General features: G+C 45.9%; 1 protein-coding gene across 2 annotated transcripts; it reads right to left on the bottom strand.

Moving 5' to 3' along the window:
- Positions 1-15,205: 15,205 nt before the first annotated feature.
- Positions 15,206-18,713, bottom strand: LOC103635231 (uncharacterized). Of its 2 annotated transcripts, none has more exons than XM_008657739.3 (7): positions 18,578-18,713; positions 17,763-17,814; positions 17,487-17,596; positions 16,442-17,378; positions 16,267-16,337; positions 15,838-15,914; positions 15,206-15,539 (listed from the first exon to the last, which is right to left on the bottom strand). In XM_008657739.3, exons 4-7 carry the CDS (start codon positions 16,767-16,769, stop codon positions 15,344-15,346), a joined length of 672 nt encoding a protein of 223 aa, XP_008655961.1. In that variant the 5' UTR covers positions 16,770-17,378; positions 17,487-17,596; positions 17,763-17,814; positions 18,578-18,713; the 3' UTR covers positions 15,206-15,343. The 2 variants fall into 2 exon arrangements, with proteins under 2 accessions (XP_008655961.1, XP_035817561.1); XM_035961668.1 differs by having other exon boundaries at positions 17,534-17,596.
- Between the last annotated feature and the right edge of the window lie 497 nt (positions 18,714-19,210).

Here is a 19,210-nt window from a genome sequence, read left to right as displayed (position 1 = left end):
GGTGCACCACCGGACTGTCCGGTGGGCCACATGTCAGAAGCTCCAACGGTCAGAACCCAACTTACGGGTGACGTGGCTGGCGCACCGGACTGTCCGGTGCGCTGTAACGCCCTGAATTTGGGGGTAGAATTTTTTTTCGTCTTTTCTTTCACCAAATTCAGGTGTTACCCTTTTCTTTTTCTCATTCCCTCGCTAAACCTTGATCTTTTCCAAAGTTACAGCGGAGTTCGGCTTGGAATTCCCGTGTAAAGAAAAACCCTAAATTACTTTATGTTGTTTGATGCACCATGCCGAACTATGCATTCTTTGATTGCTTAGAGATGTAAGTGCATTCATTTAGGAAGATCGGATTTCGAAAAGGAGAAGAAAACCTTTTCTTTCTTTTTCTTTTTCTTTCTCTCTCTCCTCCTCTTTCTCTCTCCCACGCCGTGGGCCGCCCCGGCCGGCCCAGCCGCCCCCGCGTGCCCCTTTGGGCCCAGTTGGCCCATGCCGCCCCCCTCCCTTTATTTTTCCCAAAACCCCTCTCCCTCCCTCTCATTCTCTCTCTTCCCCACCCCAGCCGCCGCCCCCTGCCCTAGCCGCCGCCCCCTGCAGCTCGGCCGCCCCGCCGCTCGGCCGCCCCGTCCCCGTCCCCGGTGAGGTCCCCCTCCCCCTCTCCTCCCTTCCCTCTCCCCTCCTCTCTCCCCCCCGGCCCAACCGCCGCCCGCTCGGCCGCCCCCATGGCCGGCTCGGCCGCCGCCGCCCTTGGCCGGTTCGGCCGCCCCCCTGCCCCGCCCCGCCGGTTCGGCCGCCCCGGCTCGGCCGCCCCTGCGCGCCCAGCCCGGCCGCCCCCTGCGCACCCAGCTCGGCCGCCCCCTGCGCGCCCAGCCGCCCCAGCTCGGCCGCCCCCCGCCCCTGCCCCAGGCCGGTTCAACCGCCCCCTGGCCGGTTCAACCGCCCCCCCTTTTTTATTTTTATTTATTTATTTTATTTGATTTTCTTTCATTACTGTTATTTATTTTATTCTAGGCAGGTTAATCATTGTTCATGTTATTGAAATAGGAAACTTAATTTAGAATTCCGTTACGCTAGTTGATTCATATAATCAATTGTTTATCCAGTTCAATGTTGATCAACTAAAAATGACTAGGTTCCCATTAGTGCATATAACTAAATTCTTTTGTTAGAACTAATTGTAACTAATCATTAGTGCATAAGCTTTAACCCCTGCGAGACCTTTTCCCGTTTCTTTCTAACCATAATGAATGTGATATCGAATGTCATACTTGATGCATATTCACTTTATTTGTTCCCTTGTATGATGTACTGTTTGTTTCCCAATTTGAATGGATGAATGTATGTATGCTTGCAATCGCATAGAGAACGATCCGGTCGAAGAGCCCGAGGAACTCGCAGGAGAAGCCCCTGAGCAGCAGTCGGTTGGTGGAGGCAAGTGTCCCTTGACCTATCTCTGTCCTATTCATTCTTTAATTCACCCCCCCCCACATTACACATTTATACCTAAGGATTGACTAGCTTTTGTTATCCATGTCCTTGATTACCTATTTGGGTTGGATTATTATTACCTAGCTTTATGCTATTGCTTAACTCTAATCAATGAACATGATGAGATTATCTATGATACGCTGTTTTCCCTTCTCTTATTATGATGTTGTACTTGTGGTATTCAAGGGGGCTCGAGCGGTTTCTCGAGTGCCTCTCCGTAAGGACCTGTTCTATGGATGACCGCCCGGGAAAACACTGCAACCATGAGGGTAGAATGGGGTGCCCTTAGCTGAATAATTAGAGGATCCGGGATGTAGTTCACTTAGCCGTCGTGCCGTCAATGGGGCTCGGTGTATGCGGCTCGCTCTGCCAAGGTTGATTTGTCCCTCGGGGAGGAGTGCGGTACATTTAGGAAACCTAACGGGTGGCTACAGCCCCGGGGAATCTTTGTAAAGGCTACGTAGTGAAACCCTGCCTATTCACCTTGGTAGTGTTTAAGGGTTTGATCGGCCCGAGGCAAGAGGGAATCACGGCTTGTGGGTAAAGTGCACAACCTCTGCAGAGTGTTATGAAACTGATATATCAGCCGTGCTCACGGTTATGAGCGGCCAAGGGAGCTCCAATGATTAGTGGTACTTGATCAGAGACATTATGGTACAGGTGGTTATGAGATCGATGGTTCTGGTTATGACTATGGTGCTGGTAAGTGGTATTCTTTCCGTTTGGAAAGGGTATATCGGGCTAATAACTTGGGTTAATGCTAAAACTTGGCTTTCTCTACTAGCAATAATAATCTGACCAACTAAAAGCAACTGCTTGACTTATCCCCACATAAAGCTAGTCCACTACAGCCAAACAGGATACTTGCTGAGTATGTTGATGTGTACTCACCCTTGCTCTACACACCAAACCCCCCCAGGTTGTCAGCATTGCAACCACTGCTCAGGAGAAGATGAAGCTGTGGAAGGAGACTTCCAGGAGTTCCAAGACTACGACGAGTTCTAGGTGTGGGTTAGCGGCAACCCCCAGTCGGCTGCCTGTGAAGGCCGCGTTTATCTACGTTTCTTTTCCGCACTTTGATTTATTTTAAGAACTATATGGACGTCTCAGACGTATGATGTAATCAACTATTATTCCCTTTTAATACTATTTTGAGCACTGTGTGATGATGTCCATGTTATGTAACTGCTGTGTACGTGAATAACTGATCCTGGCACGTACATGGTTCGCATTCGGTTTGCCTTCTAAAACCGGGTGTGACATAAGTGGTATCAAAGCCGTGCTGACTGTAGGACCGCTAACCTAGAGTAGAATGGTCGTTCTAAGGACTATAGACCTCTGTCCTTGCCTTGACTTTGATATCCCTTGAAAAGTTGGTCATACCGACCAAACCTATGTTCTACTATATACTATACCTTGCTGAAAATCATGTTTTATCCTAATCCTTCATTTATTTATGGTTCATTACTTGCTGGTCATATTGATTCTGTTCTCACCCTTTTGCTTGCGATGTCTTTTGTAGATGGCTCGTCTTAGACACACTGCACGAAAGTCCGTCATCCCTTTCTTACCCTCCCGCCTTGCTGAGCGTCCGCTTCGCCGTCCTGTGGCCGGACAGTCCAGCCACTTGGAGAGACTGCACCACCGCCTGCATGAGGAGCAGGAACGTCAACGACAGGAGCAGGAGCAGCAGGGCTCTTCCTTCTCGCTCCAACAGGAGATAGAGTCTGTGAGGAGCTGCTCCCCTGTGCTTCCTCTGGAGGCGCCCCCTGCACCACCACAGGGCGCCCCAGCCCCTGGAGTAGCTGCTGGAGGAGACCCAGACGACGGAGATGGCGACGACAGCTCGAGCCACGGCACCGACTTCTCTGCTAACCATGAGCTGGAAGGATGGTTTGCTCGATCCATCACTCGCGACGCTGCTCACGGGTGTCACTTCCACGATGCGCTCGATACCCTGCTACGTCGAGCACTTAACCGGCATACTTGGTCCATCGAGTATCGCTGTGTGGTCTACCAGCACTGTCGCGGGGTCTACCCGGACCGCTGGGAGGCAACCTGCTTGGTGCGCCGTCCGGAGAACAGTCTCCAGGGTGCAGAGGCCTGCTCAGAGCACTATTCTATCTCTGAACGGGACTCAGCTGAGGCAGCCATGCAAGATGCTGCACGGCGTGCGCTTTCGCACTACTGCTCGGTTTTCGGTGGGGTAGCTGACGGTCTTGACCTGAAGTATTACCCCCGCCGTTCATCTGGCAGCACAGGAGGCATGATTGTCTCACCTGTCGGTGAGGGCAATCCTAGGTTGAGCAGCACAGTCAACCTAGCCGCCGTACTAAACACGGAGCTGGACCATGCATTGGACGAGCTGAGTAGGGCTCGTGCTGAGATCGCCCGGCTGCGGGCTGATGAGAGCACCTAGAGGGGGGGGGGGTGAATAGGTGATCCTGTGAAAACTTAAACTTATAGCCACATGGACTTGTTAAGTGTTAGCACAAAGATTGCCAAGTGGCTAGAGAGGAGTCTCAACAAAACACAATACCACAAGAGATCAAACACAGAGATGACACAGTGGTTTATCCCGTGGTTCGGCCAAGACCAACGCTTGCCTACTCCACGTTGTGGCGTCCCAACGGACGAGGGTTGCAATCAACCCCTCTCAAGCGGTCCAAAGACCAACTTGAATACCACGGTGTTTTGCTTTGCCTTTCAATATCCCGTTTGCGAGGAATCTCCACAACTTGGAGCCTCTCGCCCTTACACTTAAGATTCACAAAGAAATACGGAGTAAGGGAGAAACTAGCAACGCACACAAGACTCAAAATCAGAGCAACAGCACGCACACAAGTCGCAACAAGAGCTCGCAACACAACTCAATGAGTTCACAACTCAACAAGAGCTCTAGATGCTATCACAATGAACCAAATGCGTGGAATCGATGTCTTGGTGCTTAGGAATGTTGTAGGAATGCTTGATCTTCTCCTCCATGCGCCTAGGGGTCCCTTTTATAGCCCCAAGGCAGCTAGGAGCCGTTGAGAGCAATCCAGGAAGGCCATTCTTGCCTTCTGTCGTCGGGCGCACCGGACAGTCCGGTGCACACCGGACACTGTCCGGTGCCCGATTTCCTTCCTTAAACAGCGCAGTCGACCGTTGCTGATCTGGGAGCCGTTGGCGCACCGGACATGTCCGGTGCACACCGGACAGTCCGGTGCCCCCTTCCGACCGTTGGCTCGGCCACGTGTCCCGCGCAGATCGCGCAGCCGACCGTTGGCCTGGCCGACCGTTGGCTCACCGGACAGTCCGGTGCACACCGGACAGTCCGGTGAATTTTAGCCATACGTCGTCGGCGAATTCCCGAGAGCGGCCACTTCGCTCGAGCCAGCCTGGCGCACCGGACACTGTCCGGTGCACCACCGGACAGTCCGGTGCCCCAGACCGAAACAGCCTTTTGGCTGTACACAGCCAACTCTTCTCTTTTCTTCTTCTTTCTGTTTCTAACACTTAGACAAGTATATTAGTACACAAAACCAATGTACTAAAGCTTAGAAACATACCTTTACTCTTGATTTGCACTTTGTCCATCCATGGGCATAGATTCACATTTAATCACTTGTGTTGGCACTCAATCACCAAAATACTTAGAAATGGCCCAAGGGCACATTTCCCTTTCAATCTCCCCCTTTTTGGTGATTTATGCCAACACAACATAAAGCCACTAGAACAAGTGCAAAATTACTTCAAATAAAACTCAAATTTATTTTGATTCAATTTTGGCATATATGGATCATCCTTTGCCACCACTTGGTTTGTTTTTGCAAATCAAACTCAAAATCCTATCTCTAAGTCAAATCCACTGGTAGAGACATAAAGAGAGGTTTTCCAAAGAAAATTGATTCAAGATTCCAAAAACTCCCCCTTTTTCCCATAATCAACACTTCTCCCCACAAGAGGCCAACTTTTGACAAAAGAGACAATGCAAGAGTTTTGACAAAACAAAAAGCTCTATTCTACTATTTTCAAAATCTCTCAAGTGGTAGCTGATCCATTTATCGCTTTGGCCTTTATTTTCTCCCCCTTTGGCATCAAGCACCAAAACAGGATCAATCTTGGCCCTTTAACCCCATTGCCTCACCAAATTCTTCAATTAAGAGCAAATAGACAATAAGAGTCTAAAGATGAACTTGGAATAAGTTACCCTCTCATCGGAGTGTAGTGGAAGTCTTTCATGGTCCAAGTCCACCTTTTTCCCTTTCAATCCATCTTCGAGACTAAATCATCAAACTCAAGCATATGGTTAGTCTTCAAAGGGTCAAGTTGTAACATATCTCCCCCTAAACATGTGCATCACTTTGCAACGGACTTGTGAGGTCCAGGGAGTGTTTGTACAACTTGAGCACCATAATAAGCAACAAAATGCAAAAAGGAACATGATCAAAAGCATAAACACATGTATGCTACATTTCAATCCAAGTTCCGCGAATCTAAGACATTTAGCTCACTACGCAGCCTGCAAAAGGTCTTCTCATCTAGAGGCTTGGTAAAGATATCGGCTAGCTGGTTCTCGGTGCTAACATGAAACACTTCGATATCTCCCTTTTGCTGGTGGTCTCTCAAAAAGTGATGCCGGATGTCTATGTGCTTTGTGCGGCTGTGCTCAACAGGATTTTCCGCCATGCGGATAGCACTCTCATTGTCACATAGGAGTGGGACTTTGCTCAGATTGTAGCCAAAGTCCCGGAGGGTTTGCCTCATCCAAAGTAGTTGCGCGCAACACTGTCCTGCGGCAACGTACTCGGCCTCAACGGTGGATAGGGCAACGGAGGTTTGTTTCTTAGAGTTCCATGACACCAGGGACCTTCCTAAGAATTGGCACGTCCCCGATGTACTCTTCCTATCGACCTTACATCCAGCATAGTCGGAATCTGAGTATCCAACCAAGTCAAAGGTAGACCCCTTTGGATACCAGAGCCCGAAGCAAGGAGTAGCAACCAAATATCTAAGAATTCGCTTTACCGCCACTAAGTGACACTCCTTAGGATCGGACTGAAATCTAGCACACATGCATACGCTAAGCATAATATCCGGTCTACTAGCACATAAATAAAGTAAAGACCCTATCATTGACCGGTATGCTTTTTGATCAACGGACTTACCTCCTTTGTTGAGGTCGGTGTGTCCGTCGGTCCCCATCGGAGTCTTTGCGGGCTTGGCGTCCTTCATCCCAAACCGCTTTAGCAGATCTTGCGTGTACTTCGTTTGGGAGATGAAGGTGCCGTCCTTGAGTTGCTTCACTTGAAACCCAAGGAAGTAGTTCAACTCGCCCATCATCGACATCTCGAATTTCTGCGTCATCACCCTGCTAAACTCTTCACAAGACTTTTGGTTAGTAGAACCAAATATTATGTCATCGACATAAATTTGGCACACAAACAAATCACCATCACATGTCTTAGTGAACAGAGTTGGATAGGCTTTCCCAACCTTGAAAGCATTAGCAAGTAAAAAGTCTCTAAGGCATTCATACCATGCTCTTGGGGCTTGCTTAAGTCCATAGAGCGCCTTAGAGAGCTTACACACGTGGTCGGGGTACCGTTCATCCTCGAAGCCAGGGGGTTGCTCCACGTACACCTCCTCCTTGATTGGCCCGTTGAGGAAAGCGCTCTTCACATCCATTTGGAACAACCTGAAAGAATGGTGAGCGGCATATGCTAGCAAGATACGAATTGATTCTAGCCTAGCCACAGGAGCAAATGTCTCCTCAAAGTCCAAACCTGCGACTTGGGCATAACCTTTTGCCACAAGTCGAGCCTTGTTCCTCGTCACCACCCCGTGCTCGTCCTGTTTGTTGCGGAACACCCACTTGGTTCCCACAACATTTTGCTTCGGACGAGGCACCAGTGTCCAAACTTCATTGCGCTTGAAGTTGTTGAGCTCCTCCTGCATGGCCAACACCCAGTCCGGATCTAGCAAGGCCTCCTCTACCCTGAAAGGCTCAATAGAAGAGACAAAGGAGTAATGCTCACAAAAATTAACTAATCGAGATCGAGTAGTTACTCCCTTGCTAATGTCACCCAGAATTTGGTCGACGGGATGATCCCTTTGAATCATCGCTCGAACTTGGGTTGGAGGTGCCGGTTGCGCTTCTTCCTCCAACACATGATTATCTTGTGCTCCCCCTTGATCACACGCCTCCTTTTGATGAACCTGTTCATCGTCTTGAGTTGGGGGATACACCGTTGTTGAGGAAGAAGGTTGATCTCGTTCATCTTGTTCCTGTGGCCGCACTTCTCCAATCGCCATGGTTCGTATAGCGGCCGTCAGAACATCTTCTTCATCTACATCATCACAATCAACAACTTGCTCTCTTGGAGAGCCATTAGTCTCATCAAATACAACGTCGCTAGAGACTTCAACCAAACCCGATGATTTGTTGAAGACTCTATACGCCTTTGTATTTGAGTCATAACCTAACAAAAACCCTTCTACAGCTTTGGGAGCAAATTTAGAATTTCTACCCTTCTTTACTAGAATGTAGCACTTGCTCCCAAATACACGAAAGTAAGATACATTGGGTTTGTTACCGGTTAGTAGCTCATACGAAGTCTTCTTGAGGAGGCGATGAAGGTAGACCCTGTTGATAGCGTGGCAAGCCGTGTTCACGGCTTCCGACCAGAAACACTCGGGGGTCTTGAATTCTCCAAGCATCGTCCTCGCCATATCGATTAGCGTCCTGTTCTTCCTCTCTACCACACCATTTTGCTGTGGTGTGTAGGGAGCGGAGAACTCGTGCTTGATCCCTTCCTCCTCAAGGAACTCCTCCACTTGAAGATTCTTGAACTCGGATCCGTTGTCGCTCCTTATCTTCTTCACCTTGAGCTCAAATTCATTTTGAGCGATCCTAAGGAAGCGCTTGAGGGTCCCTTGGGTTTCAGACTTATCCTGCAAAAAGAACACCCAAGTGAAGCGGGAAAAGTCATCGACAATAACTAGACCATACTTACTTCCCCCTATGCTCAGATAGGCGACGGGTCCGAAGAGGTCCATATGCAGCAGCTCCAGGGGTCTTGAAGTGGTCATCACATTCTTGCTGTGATGCGCTCCTCCCACCTGTTTACCTGCTTGACAAGCTGCACAAGGTCTATCTTTTTCGAATTGTACGTTAGTCAACCCTATCACGTGTTCTCCCTTTAGAAGCTTGTGAAGGTTCTTCATCCCCACATGTGCTAAGCGGCGATGCCACAGCCAGCCCATGCTAGTCTTAGCAATTAAGCATGCATCTAGACCGGCATCTTCTTTTGCAAAATCAACTAAGTAAAGCTTGCCGTCTAATACACCTTTAAAAGCTAGTGAACCATCACTTCTTCTAAAGACAGACACATCTACATTTGTAAATAGACAGTTATATCCCATATTGCATAATTGACTAACAGATAACAAATTATATCCAAGAGACTCTACTAAAAACACATTAGAGATAGAGTGCTCATTAGAAATTGCAATTTTACCTAACCCTTTTACCTTGCCTTGATTCCCATCACCGAATATAATTGAATCTTGGGAATCCTTATTCTTGACGTAGGAGGTGAACATCTTCTTCTCCCCCGTCATATGGTTTGTGCATCCGCTGTCGATAATCCAGCTTGAACCCCCGGATGCATAAACCTGCAAGGCAAATTTAGGCTTGGGACTTAGGTACCCAACTCTTGTTGGGTCCTACAAGGTTAGTCACAATTTCCTTAGGGATCCAAATACAAGTTTTATCACCCTTGCATTTTGCCCCTAACTTCCTAGCAATCACCTTTCTATCCTTTCTACAAATTGCAAAGGAAGCATTCAAAGCATGATATATTGTAGAAGGTTCATTTACTTTCCTAGGAACATTAACAACATTTCTCCTAGGCATATTATGAACAGCATTTCTCCTACCAATATTTCTATCATGCACATACGAAGAGCTAGAAGCAAACATGGCATGAGAATCAAAGGCATTATATGCATTACAACTCCTATAAGCATTTCTAGGTTGTCTTCTATCATAGTACATAAAGGCATGGTTCTTTTGCACACTACTAGCCATAGGGGCCTTCCCTTTCTCCTTGGCGGAGATGGGAGCCTTATGGCTTGTCAAGTTCTTGGCTTCCCTTTTGTAGCCAAGTCCATCCTTAATTGAGGGATGTCTACCAATCGAATAGGCATCCCTTGCAAATTTTAATTTATCAAATTCGCTTTTGCTAGTCTTAAGTTCGGCATTAAGACTAGCCACTTCATCATTCAATTTAGAAATTGAAACTAGGTGTTCACTACAAGCATCAACATTAAAATCTTTACACCTAGTGCAAACCATAACATGTTCTACACAAGAGTTAGATTTACTAGCCACTTCTAGTTTAGCATTTAAATCATTATTAACACCTTTTAAAGTAGCAATGGTTTCATGACAAGAAGATAATTCACTAGAAAGCACTTCATTTCTTTTAACTTCTAAAGCATAAGATTTTTGAGCCTCTACAAATTTGTCATGCTCTTCATATAAAAGATCCTCTTGTTTTTCTAAGAGTCTATCCTTTTCATTCAAGGCACCAATCAATTCATTAATCTTATCTACTTTAGTTCTATCCATTCCCTTGAACAAACTAGAGTAATCTATTTCTTCATCACTAGACTCATCATCACTAGAAGAATCATAAGTGACATTGTTTTGATTATTTACCTTCTTCTCCCTTGCCATAAGGCATGTGTGACGCTCGTTGGGGAAGAGAGATGACTTGTTGAAGGCAGTGGCGGCGAGTCCTTCATTGTCGGAGTCGGAGGAGGAGCAGTCCGAATCCCACTCCTTTCCGATATGTGCCTCGCCCTTGGCCTTCTTGTAATGCTTCTTCCTTTCTCTCTTGCTCCTGTGTTCCTGGTCACTATCATTGTCGGGACAGTTAGCAATAAAATGACCAATCTTACCGCATTTGAAGCACGAGCGCTTCCCCTTGGCTTTGGTCTTGCTTGGCTGTCCCTTGCGTCCTTTAAGCGCCGTCTTGAAGCGCTTAATGATGAGGGCCATCTCCTCATTATTTAGCCCGGCCGCCTCAACTTGCGCCACTTTGCTCGGTAGCGCCTCCTTGCTCCTTGTTGCCTTGAGAGCAAGGGGTTGCGGCTCGTTGATCGGACCATTCAAGGCGTCGTCCACGTATCTTGCCTCCTTGATCATCATTCGCCCGCTAACGAATTTCCCAAGTACTTCTTCGGGCGACATCTTGGTGTACCTAGGATTTTCACGAATATTGTTCACCAAATGAGGATCAAGAACAGTAAAGGACCTTAGCATTAGGCGGACGACGTCGTGATCCGTCCATCGCGTGCTTCCATAGCTCCTTATTTTGTTGATAAGGGTCTTGAGCCGGTTGTATGTTTGAGTTGGCTCCTCGCCCCTTATCATTGCGAACCGTCCAAGCTCGCCCTCCACCAACTCCATCTTGGTGAGTAAGGTGACATCGTTCCCCTCATGAGAGATCTTGAGGGTGTCCCAGATCTGCTTGGCATTGTCCAAGCCGCTCACCTTATGGTACTCGTCCCTGCACAAAGAGGCTAGCAACACAGTAGTAGCTTGTGCATTTTTATGAATCTGTTCATTAATAAACATGGGACTATCCGTACTATCAAAGTGCATTCCATTTTCTACAATCTCCCATATGCTAGGATGGAGAGAGAACAAGTGACTACGCATTTTGTGACTCCAAAATCCGTAGTCCTCTCCATCAAAATGAGGAGGTTTACCAAGTGGAATAGATAATAAATGAGCATTAGTACTTTGAGGAATACGAGAGTAATCAAAAGAAAAGTTTGAATTGACCGGTTTCTTTCTCTCGTATTCGTTGTGGTCGTCGTCCTTTTGGGAGGAAGTAGACTCATCGCTGTCGTAGTAGACGATCTCCTTGATGCGTTTTGTCTTCTTCTTCTTCCCATCTTTGCGTCTGTGGCCCGAGCTCGAGTCGTTGGACTTGTCATCCCTTGGCTCGTTGACGAAGGACTCCTTCTCCTTGTCGTTGATCACGATTCCCTTCCCTTTAGGATCCATCTCTTCGGGCGGTTAGTCCCTTTGTGAAGAGAACGGCTCTGATACCAATTGAGAGCACCTAGAGGGGGGGGTGAATAGGTGATCCTGTGAAAACTTAAACTTATAGCCACAAGGACTTGTTAAGTGTTAGCACAAAGATTGCCAAGTGGCTAGAGAGGAGTCTCAACAAAACACAATACCACAAGAGATCAAACACAGAGATGACACAGTGGTTTATCCCGTGGTTCGGCCAAGACCAACGCTTGCCTACTCCACGTTGTGGCGTCCCAACGGACGAGGGTTGCAATCAACCCCTCTCAAGCGGTCCAAAGACCAACTTGAATACCACGGTGTTTTGCTTTGCCTTTCAATATCCCGTTTGCGAGGAATCTCCTCAACTTGGAGCCTCTCGCCCTTACACTTAAGATTCACAAAGAAATACGGAGTAAGGGAGAAACTAGCAACGCACACAAGACTCAAAATCAGAGCAACATCACGCACACAAGTCGCAACAAGAGCTCGCAACACAACTCAATGAGTTCACAACTCAACAAGAGCTCTAGATGCTATCACAATGAACCAAATGCGTGGAATCGATGTCTTGGTGCTTAGGAATGTTGTAGGAATGCTTGATCTTCTCCTCCATGCGCCTAGGGGTCCCTTTTATAGCCCCAAGGCAGCTAGGAGCCGTTGAGAGCAATCCAGGAAGGCCATTCTTGCCTTCTGTCGTCGGGCGCACCGGACAGTCCGGTGCACACCGGACACTGTCCGGTGCCCGATTTCCTTCCTTAAACAGCGCAGTCGACCGTTGCTGATCTGGGAGCCGTTGGCGCACCGGACATGTCCGGTGCACACCGGACAGTCCGGTGCCCCCTTCCGACCGTTGGCTCGGCCACGTGTCCCGCGCAGATCGCGCAGCCGACCGTTGGCCTGGCCGACCGTTGGCTCACCGGACAGTCCGATGCACACCGGACAGTCCGGTGAATTTTAGCCGTACGTCGTCGGTGAATTCCCGAGAGCGGCCACTTCGCTCGAGCCAGCCTGGCGCAGACCGAAACAGCCTTTTGGCTGTACACAGCCAACTCTTCTCTTTTCTTCTTCTTTCTGTTTCTAACACTTAGACAAGTATATTAGTACACAAAACCAATGTACTAAAGCTTAGAAACATACCTTTACTCTTGATTTGCACTTTGTCCATCCATGGGCATAGATTCACATTTAATCACTTGTGTTGGCACTCAATCACCAAAATACTTAGAAATGGCCCAAGGGCACATTTCCCTTTCAGCTGAGCGCGCGGAACGTCGTCACCTGGAGGATGGTTCCCCCGCTCCCATCGGGACTCAGCACCTGTACCGCTCACCTCGGCGTGGACACCAGTCTTATGGCAACCCCGACTGCAAGACCAAGATAACTCTAGAACCATAGATTGTTAGAGTTGGATCTTGTAATTAATACAAAATATATATACATAGAAGCTTTAGCCTTAGCGTTAGTCTCGGTCTTAGTTAGTCTTAGTTAGACAGGGTAGTTTGCTATATCCTGTGCATTTATGTTTGTCATGATGAACTATGTTTGGTTTGGATCTTTGTAATGATTGTCACCAGAGTGTGGGTATCCCCTGCATTTTGGTTTACCTATTATGTTAATGAAGATAGTTATATAGTTGGGAAACCCTTTAATCTACTTTCCTCTTTATCTGAGAAGTTGTGTGGTCTGTGTTGGAGATCAGTGAAGATGCTCATCTGTTCAGTGCTGTTGAAGGATTCTATACTCTTTTCTTATGCTGCAAGATTTGCCAGATCAGTTCTGATGTGTGGTTGCATTCTGCAGATGTCAGAGAACAGGCGCAGAGGAGGAAGGCATGCTCAGCAGGAGCGAGCCGCTCCGCAGGATGAGGTGCCCCAGCAGCAGCACCTGCCGCCCCCGCCCCCGATGTCGATCGAGCAGATGTTTCTGATGCAGACTCAGGCAATTCAAGCTATCGGTCAGACTTTGGCCGCCATTCAGCAGCAGCAGCAGCAACAGCAGCAGGCCCCACCTCAGCCTCAGCCTCAGATGCCCAGAGACAAGCGTGCTGAATTCATGAGGGGTCATCCACCAACGTTTGCTCATTCTTCTGACCCCATGGATGCTGAAGATTGGCTGCGCACTGTGGAGCGGGAGTTGCATACCGCTCAGTGCGATGACAGGGAGAAAGTCTTGTATGGTCCCCGTATGTTGAGAGGAGCAGCCCAGTCATGGTGGGAGTCTTACCTCGCCACCCATGCCCACCCTGACGCCATCACCTGGGAAGAGTTCAGAGGAAGCTTTCGTCAGTACCATGTTCCTGCAGGTCTGATGACAGTGAAGAAAGAGGAGTTCCTGGCTCTCAAGCAAAGGCCGTTGTCTGTCAGTGAGTATCGAGACAGGTTTCTGCAATTGTCTCGCTATGCTCCTGAAGATGTTAACACCGACGCCAAGCGACAGTACCGTTTCCTGAGAGGCTTGGTTGACCCTCTGCAGTACCAACTGATGAATCACACCTTCCCAACATTCCAGCACTTGATTAACAGAGCAATCATGACAGAGAGAAAGCGTAAGGAGATGGAGGATCGTAAGCGCAAGATCAGTGGACCCCAGCCTGGAAGCAGCAACCGTCCTCGTTTCTCAGGCAATCAACCTCAGCAGTTCAGGCAGAACCAGCGTCCACCTCAGCAGCATCAGCAGTTCCAAAGGCAGTATCCTCAGCATCAGTACCAGAACCGTCAGAACAATCAGTCAGGAGGTCAGTTTCAGAAGCAGAATCAGCAAGCACCTCGTCTTCCTGCCCCAGCAAACCAGCAGAACAGTCAGGCAGCACTAGCTCAGGTTGGAAACAGGGCATGTTTCCACTGTGGAGAGCAAGGCCACTGGGTGATGCAATGTCCGAAGAAGGCAGCCCAGCAGCAGTCAGGCCCCAATGCCCCAGTGAAGCATAATGTGCCTCAGCCTGGAGCAGGCAATCGCTCTCAGCCGCGTTACAATCATGGGAGACTGAACCACTTGGAGGCGGAAGCAGTTCAGGAGACCCCCGGCATGATAGTAGGTATGTTCCCAGTCGACTCCCATATTGCAGAAGTGTTCACTACAAGAAATTGGTTAAAGAACGTGGGTGAAAAACCGTCGAACTTAATGTAATAGGCCGTCGAACTTACCATAAGAACGTGGGTTTACCCACGAACATAGCCGACGGCGATTTTTGGACGAACTTAAAGAAGTAAGTTCGACGGCCCCCACGTTCTTAAGGTTAAGAACGTGGGTACCGTCGAACTTAAGTTTAAGAACGTGGGTACCGTCGAACTTAAGGTTAAGAACGTGGGTTTTTAAGTTCGACGGGGGCCGTCGAATTTTTTCCATAAGTTCGACGGCACCCACGTTCTTACATTTAAGTTCGACGGGGCCACGTGGCCGTCGAACTTATGGGTCGTGCCTGGGTCGGTGAGGGCTGCCCATTAAGTTCGACGGTACCCACGTTCTTAACCTTAAGAACGTGGGTACCCACGTTCTTAACCCTTTTCCAGAAAAAAATAAAAAATACAGAAATGCAAAATTAGACACACATAATATTACATGCAACACAATATATCACATACAATACAGATTTCAAACACATTGATATATGTACATATCACAAATTCCAGGCTAAGCACGTTCACATGGCAGGCAGGGACAGATATATTCACAAGGTAATACAAGACTACAAGTCCATAACATTAATTAACACGGTTACAAGAATAAGAATACAACCTATTGACCAGAAATATGCTTATTAACTAACAAGGGTAGAAAAAATAACTATAATTTTGCAATTGGTATTAGTATTATACAACATGCAAATGGAAGTACATATGTGCTTATAGCAAGCAGTGCCAATTGGGTTGTGTCAATTGGTCGCCGCCCAGTAATAAGCTCAAGAAGCATGACTCCGAAAGAAAATACATCAGATTTTTCTGTGAGCTTGCCAGACGCTGCATACTCAGGTGCCAAATACCTAGAGCCAGGAAGATGTGTATTAGCAAGCCATAATTATTACTAGCATTAGCATAACAAGTTGAATGTTGGAATAACTCTCCTGATAGCTGAGAATATGATGCAAATGACAAGGTTACAAAAACCTATAGGGTATTGTATCATTAAGGAAACTAACCAGATTCTGATCTAGTCTGAATTGCATCAGTATTAGGTAATGGCATCCACATGCTTAAAATTTTCAGCCAAATAGGTATGCAGCATGTCTGCCTATAATGTCTAACCTTGAACTTGAATTATAAGGTAGCATTTATACATACCCAAAGGTTCCCATTACTCTTGTTGAAACATGGGTGTTATTATCAGTAGTGAACTTTGCAAGTCCAAAGTCAGCAACCTGTAGAGAGACAATTGTTAGATAAAATAAAGTTCAAAAAATTAAACGGTGGTCTGTACATTTAAGCAAGAAGGCTGTATAATTTCTCATCTGATCTGGTTATAGACAAAATTCAACTAATGTGATCAAATTTCAAGCAAGCAAAACTTTACGGCCACCAAAATAGATTAGATAGCAGAGATCACTTTATAACAACATCAAACCAGATATAATTAGTGGACTGCCAAAATGTCCTAACATAATATAACTTAATCAAGTGGTTTATATAAGCATTGTGTGATAAATACATTTTCAGTTAACAAAAACAGTTAGCTATTAACTCTAGAACAGAAAAGAAAAACTCAGAGCATACCTTATATTCAAATTTGAAGTCAAGAAGAATGTTAGATGCCTTAATGTCGCGGTGGATGATCTTTGGATGACCTGCTCATAAGAAAGATGTTATATAAGACCCGTGTATATTTCAATATTTACTAGGAAATATGATTGTAATAAAATATTAATCATCGTAATGTATGTACACTCACAGTCTTCATGAAGATGAGCTAAACCCTTGGCAGCACCCAGAGCGATCTTTAATCTAGTGGGCCACTCCATTGTTGGTCGATCGTTCCCCGCAAAAGGTGCAAATATGTCATAACAATGCACAAGAGAACAAGAAACAAATGGAATTAACGAGCAACTGATATCATGAATGCCTCTATCAAATTTCAGGACAAGCAATAAATCCATGGATTGCCCTACAGTAGAAGGGACTTTTGTTGGTGCAAGCAAGGTACTTGGTTGTGGATTGCCAGTTCGAACAAGAAAAGTGCAAAGAAAAATTTGCCAAAGAGACCAGCAGTTGAGTACCATTTCTTCTTCCAGACGATAAGGCCAGCAAGTGGCTAAGGGCTTAACTCTAAGAAATGGCTAAGCTATTTTTTCATGCTGAAGAGAAGGTAGTGGTTGCTTTCTAATTAGCTCAAGTTTCACATGCTACAAAAATTCCTCCAACCAAACAATCCTACTGATTAGGTGGCCAAATTTACTTAATTATTCTCATATGCAAATTTGTTATTTGTAATATTGAATAGCACACAAGAATATCATATACTTGAATGGGAAAAAATGGAAGAATCAGAAAGCTCAGTTGAACAGCTAAGCTTTCAGGTTATAGTGGATAGTGAACAGCTATTGCCTCCAATTGTAATGCATTCTAGATGTGCTAACCAAACATGGCGACCGGTCTCAAAGAGAAACTAAGTAAAAAATCAAACATGTGGATTGCAGAATCACAGATAATAAAGATAAAAAATGGTGGAGGTAGGATCTCGCCACCAGAGTAGTTAGAACCAGATCCACCACTACTATTTAGCATCGCTGCTGCTGCTGTTGATGGCGGCGGCTGAGGAGGATGATTGTTGGAAACAACAGACTAATTGATGGCTTCTTCAGCTCATGGTTTGCTGTCCACCAACCCCACTACGAAAATTAAGGAACACTTAAGTGGTTATGTCCATCAAGAAAAGATATACATATTCCAGTAATTTTCTAGAATACAGTAAGCTTCAGCAAACAGTTAAGAATTACCTCTGGATCAGATTCTTGAGAGTCGAAATCTTGATGAGGACGTTTACCAGCAGCAGAAGCAAAGCTTGCAATGAACTGTGGATTAATTGAAGTCCCAAATGATAAAGCACCTATAAAATAATTTTACCCAAGCAAGAAACATTTAAAAAATAATACCAAGGCATAGTGTATATCTAGATGGATAACAAAAACTGAGCCTAAAAAAGCTAGAACGACTTATAATTTGGTATGGAAGGAGTAACTATTTCAGTATAGGAAAATTGATTGTTTTCTCACTGTAGATAAAATCAGTCTCGAGTGTTTCAGGCCACTTAATATTTGCCAATACCTAATTCAAATAAATGTTAATTACAATTAGAAAACTTGGTTAACATCTGTAAAGAGGACAAGTGGCATGTACTGAAGTGACATAAGTAACTAAATAGCTATTGAGCAACTTACAAAGTGCAATTCAAGAAACCAAACTGAACAAGCAACAAGAAATAAGTGTGAAAGCTGAATTGATTCTGATGAATGTACAGTTCTTTCTCTGTTTTAGGCTCTGATTGAAAGGCAGAAAATTTTCTTGATTCCTTTGTAAATTGAAGGTTCCCTGTAAAACTCTACCATTCCAAGGAGAACCTTAGGAAGTACAAATACCAATTTTATATGTCCTTACAGAGCAGTGAGGCAAAAACAACTAAAGATGCACATAATTTCATCATATAAAATTATAAACCTCTTCTAACCGCCAAAGTCCAAGGCACCGGTGCAAGGATGCTATCAAGCTGATGTATTAGTCTGGCCCCTACTGAACTTGCTACCAAGCTACGCCGTTCTGGATTTTCTTTCTTTCGCTAATTATTACTGGTCAGAAGTCAAGCAAATTTGTGTGCATCTTCATGGTCTTCTCATGATTCATAAGAAATGCACAAGTTCCTTGGCTGCTACAAATGAAAATAAATACTCCTCTACTAGTAAAAGCATGTGTATATACCAAAAATACTCATCCATTTTATTGACGGCATATCTACCTGCTAGTTTATATGAGCAGACCTAAAATTCAGATTTGACAATAACAGCGGAAACAAGATGATCAATCAACTACTTACTTTCGATGGCGCTTCATCGCCATTCTCATCTTTATCCTTCTCCCCTCCAAATAAACTGTACACTCAGAAAGATCCATAACTAGCTCTCTTCCTTGCGGAACACGGCAAACTGAAAGCGCCTTCTATGTTTATTCTATTACCTGAATAACAGTCAAGAGTGGGCACAAGATGTTCAGATGTTACCCAATCCAGCATCAAAATATCAGCAAGTATGCACTGGTGACTCAGTACAAAAGAATGTCAGTCTAGAATAAGTGCGCAAGAGTCCATTTTATAGAAGTTTGGTTCAAGTGTTCAACAAAGCAACAAGAGTCCATAGTCAATCTAAAAACCTAGAGTAATTTTCTCATGCTCGTAATTGTTCATCGGCAGGTCCAGCTGAGTAATTGTTCCAAGATAAACAATTCTGACTCGAGCTCAACGGCTCCAAGCCAGGCAGCCGGCTACCATAAGTGATAGCTGCTCACAAGTCCCAACGAAACCAAACCGCGCCTGGCGCTGCCGCACGGGACCCCGCTCGACGCCCTACCTCCAATGGAACTCTACCCCAAATCAGACACTCAACACATGATTATGTCTAACAAAATTGGTTGTGTCAGGCCCACAAGGGATACAAATGGCTCATAAGCTTAG

The sequence above is a fragment of the Zea mays genome, chromosome 8 (genome assembly GCF_902167145.1).
Source record: "Zea mays cultivar B73 chromosome 8, Zm-B73-REFERENCE-NAM-5.0, whole genome shotgun sequence".
In the NCBI taxonomy this organism is placed as follows: domain Eukaryota; kingdom Viridiplantae; phylum Streptophyta; class Magnoliopsida; order Poales; family Poaceae; genus Zea; species Zea mays.
Note: the sequence above shows the minus strand (reverse complement) of the source record. Positions and strands in the feature narration are given on the sequence as shown.

Bases quoted from the DNA above. Each gene is read 5' to 3' on its own strand.
- LOC103635231 (XM_008657739.3), bottom strand. From the start codon at position 16,769: ATGGTACTCAACTGCTGGTCTCTTTGGCAAATTTTTCTTTGCACTTTT. The intron at 15,915-16,266 runs GTATGCTCTGAG...GTCTCTCTACAG, and splicing joins ACTTCAAATTTGAATATAAG to GTTGCTGACTTTGGACTTGC. The intron at 15,540-15,837 runs GTATGTATAAAT...TCCTGGCTCTAG, and splicing joins AGAGTAATGGGAACCTTTGG to GTATTTGGCACCTGAGTATG.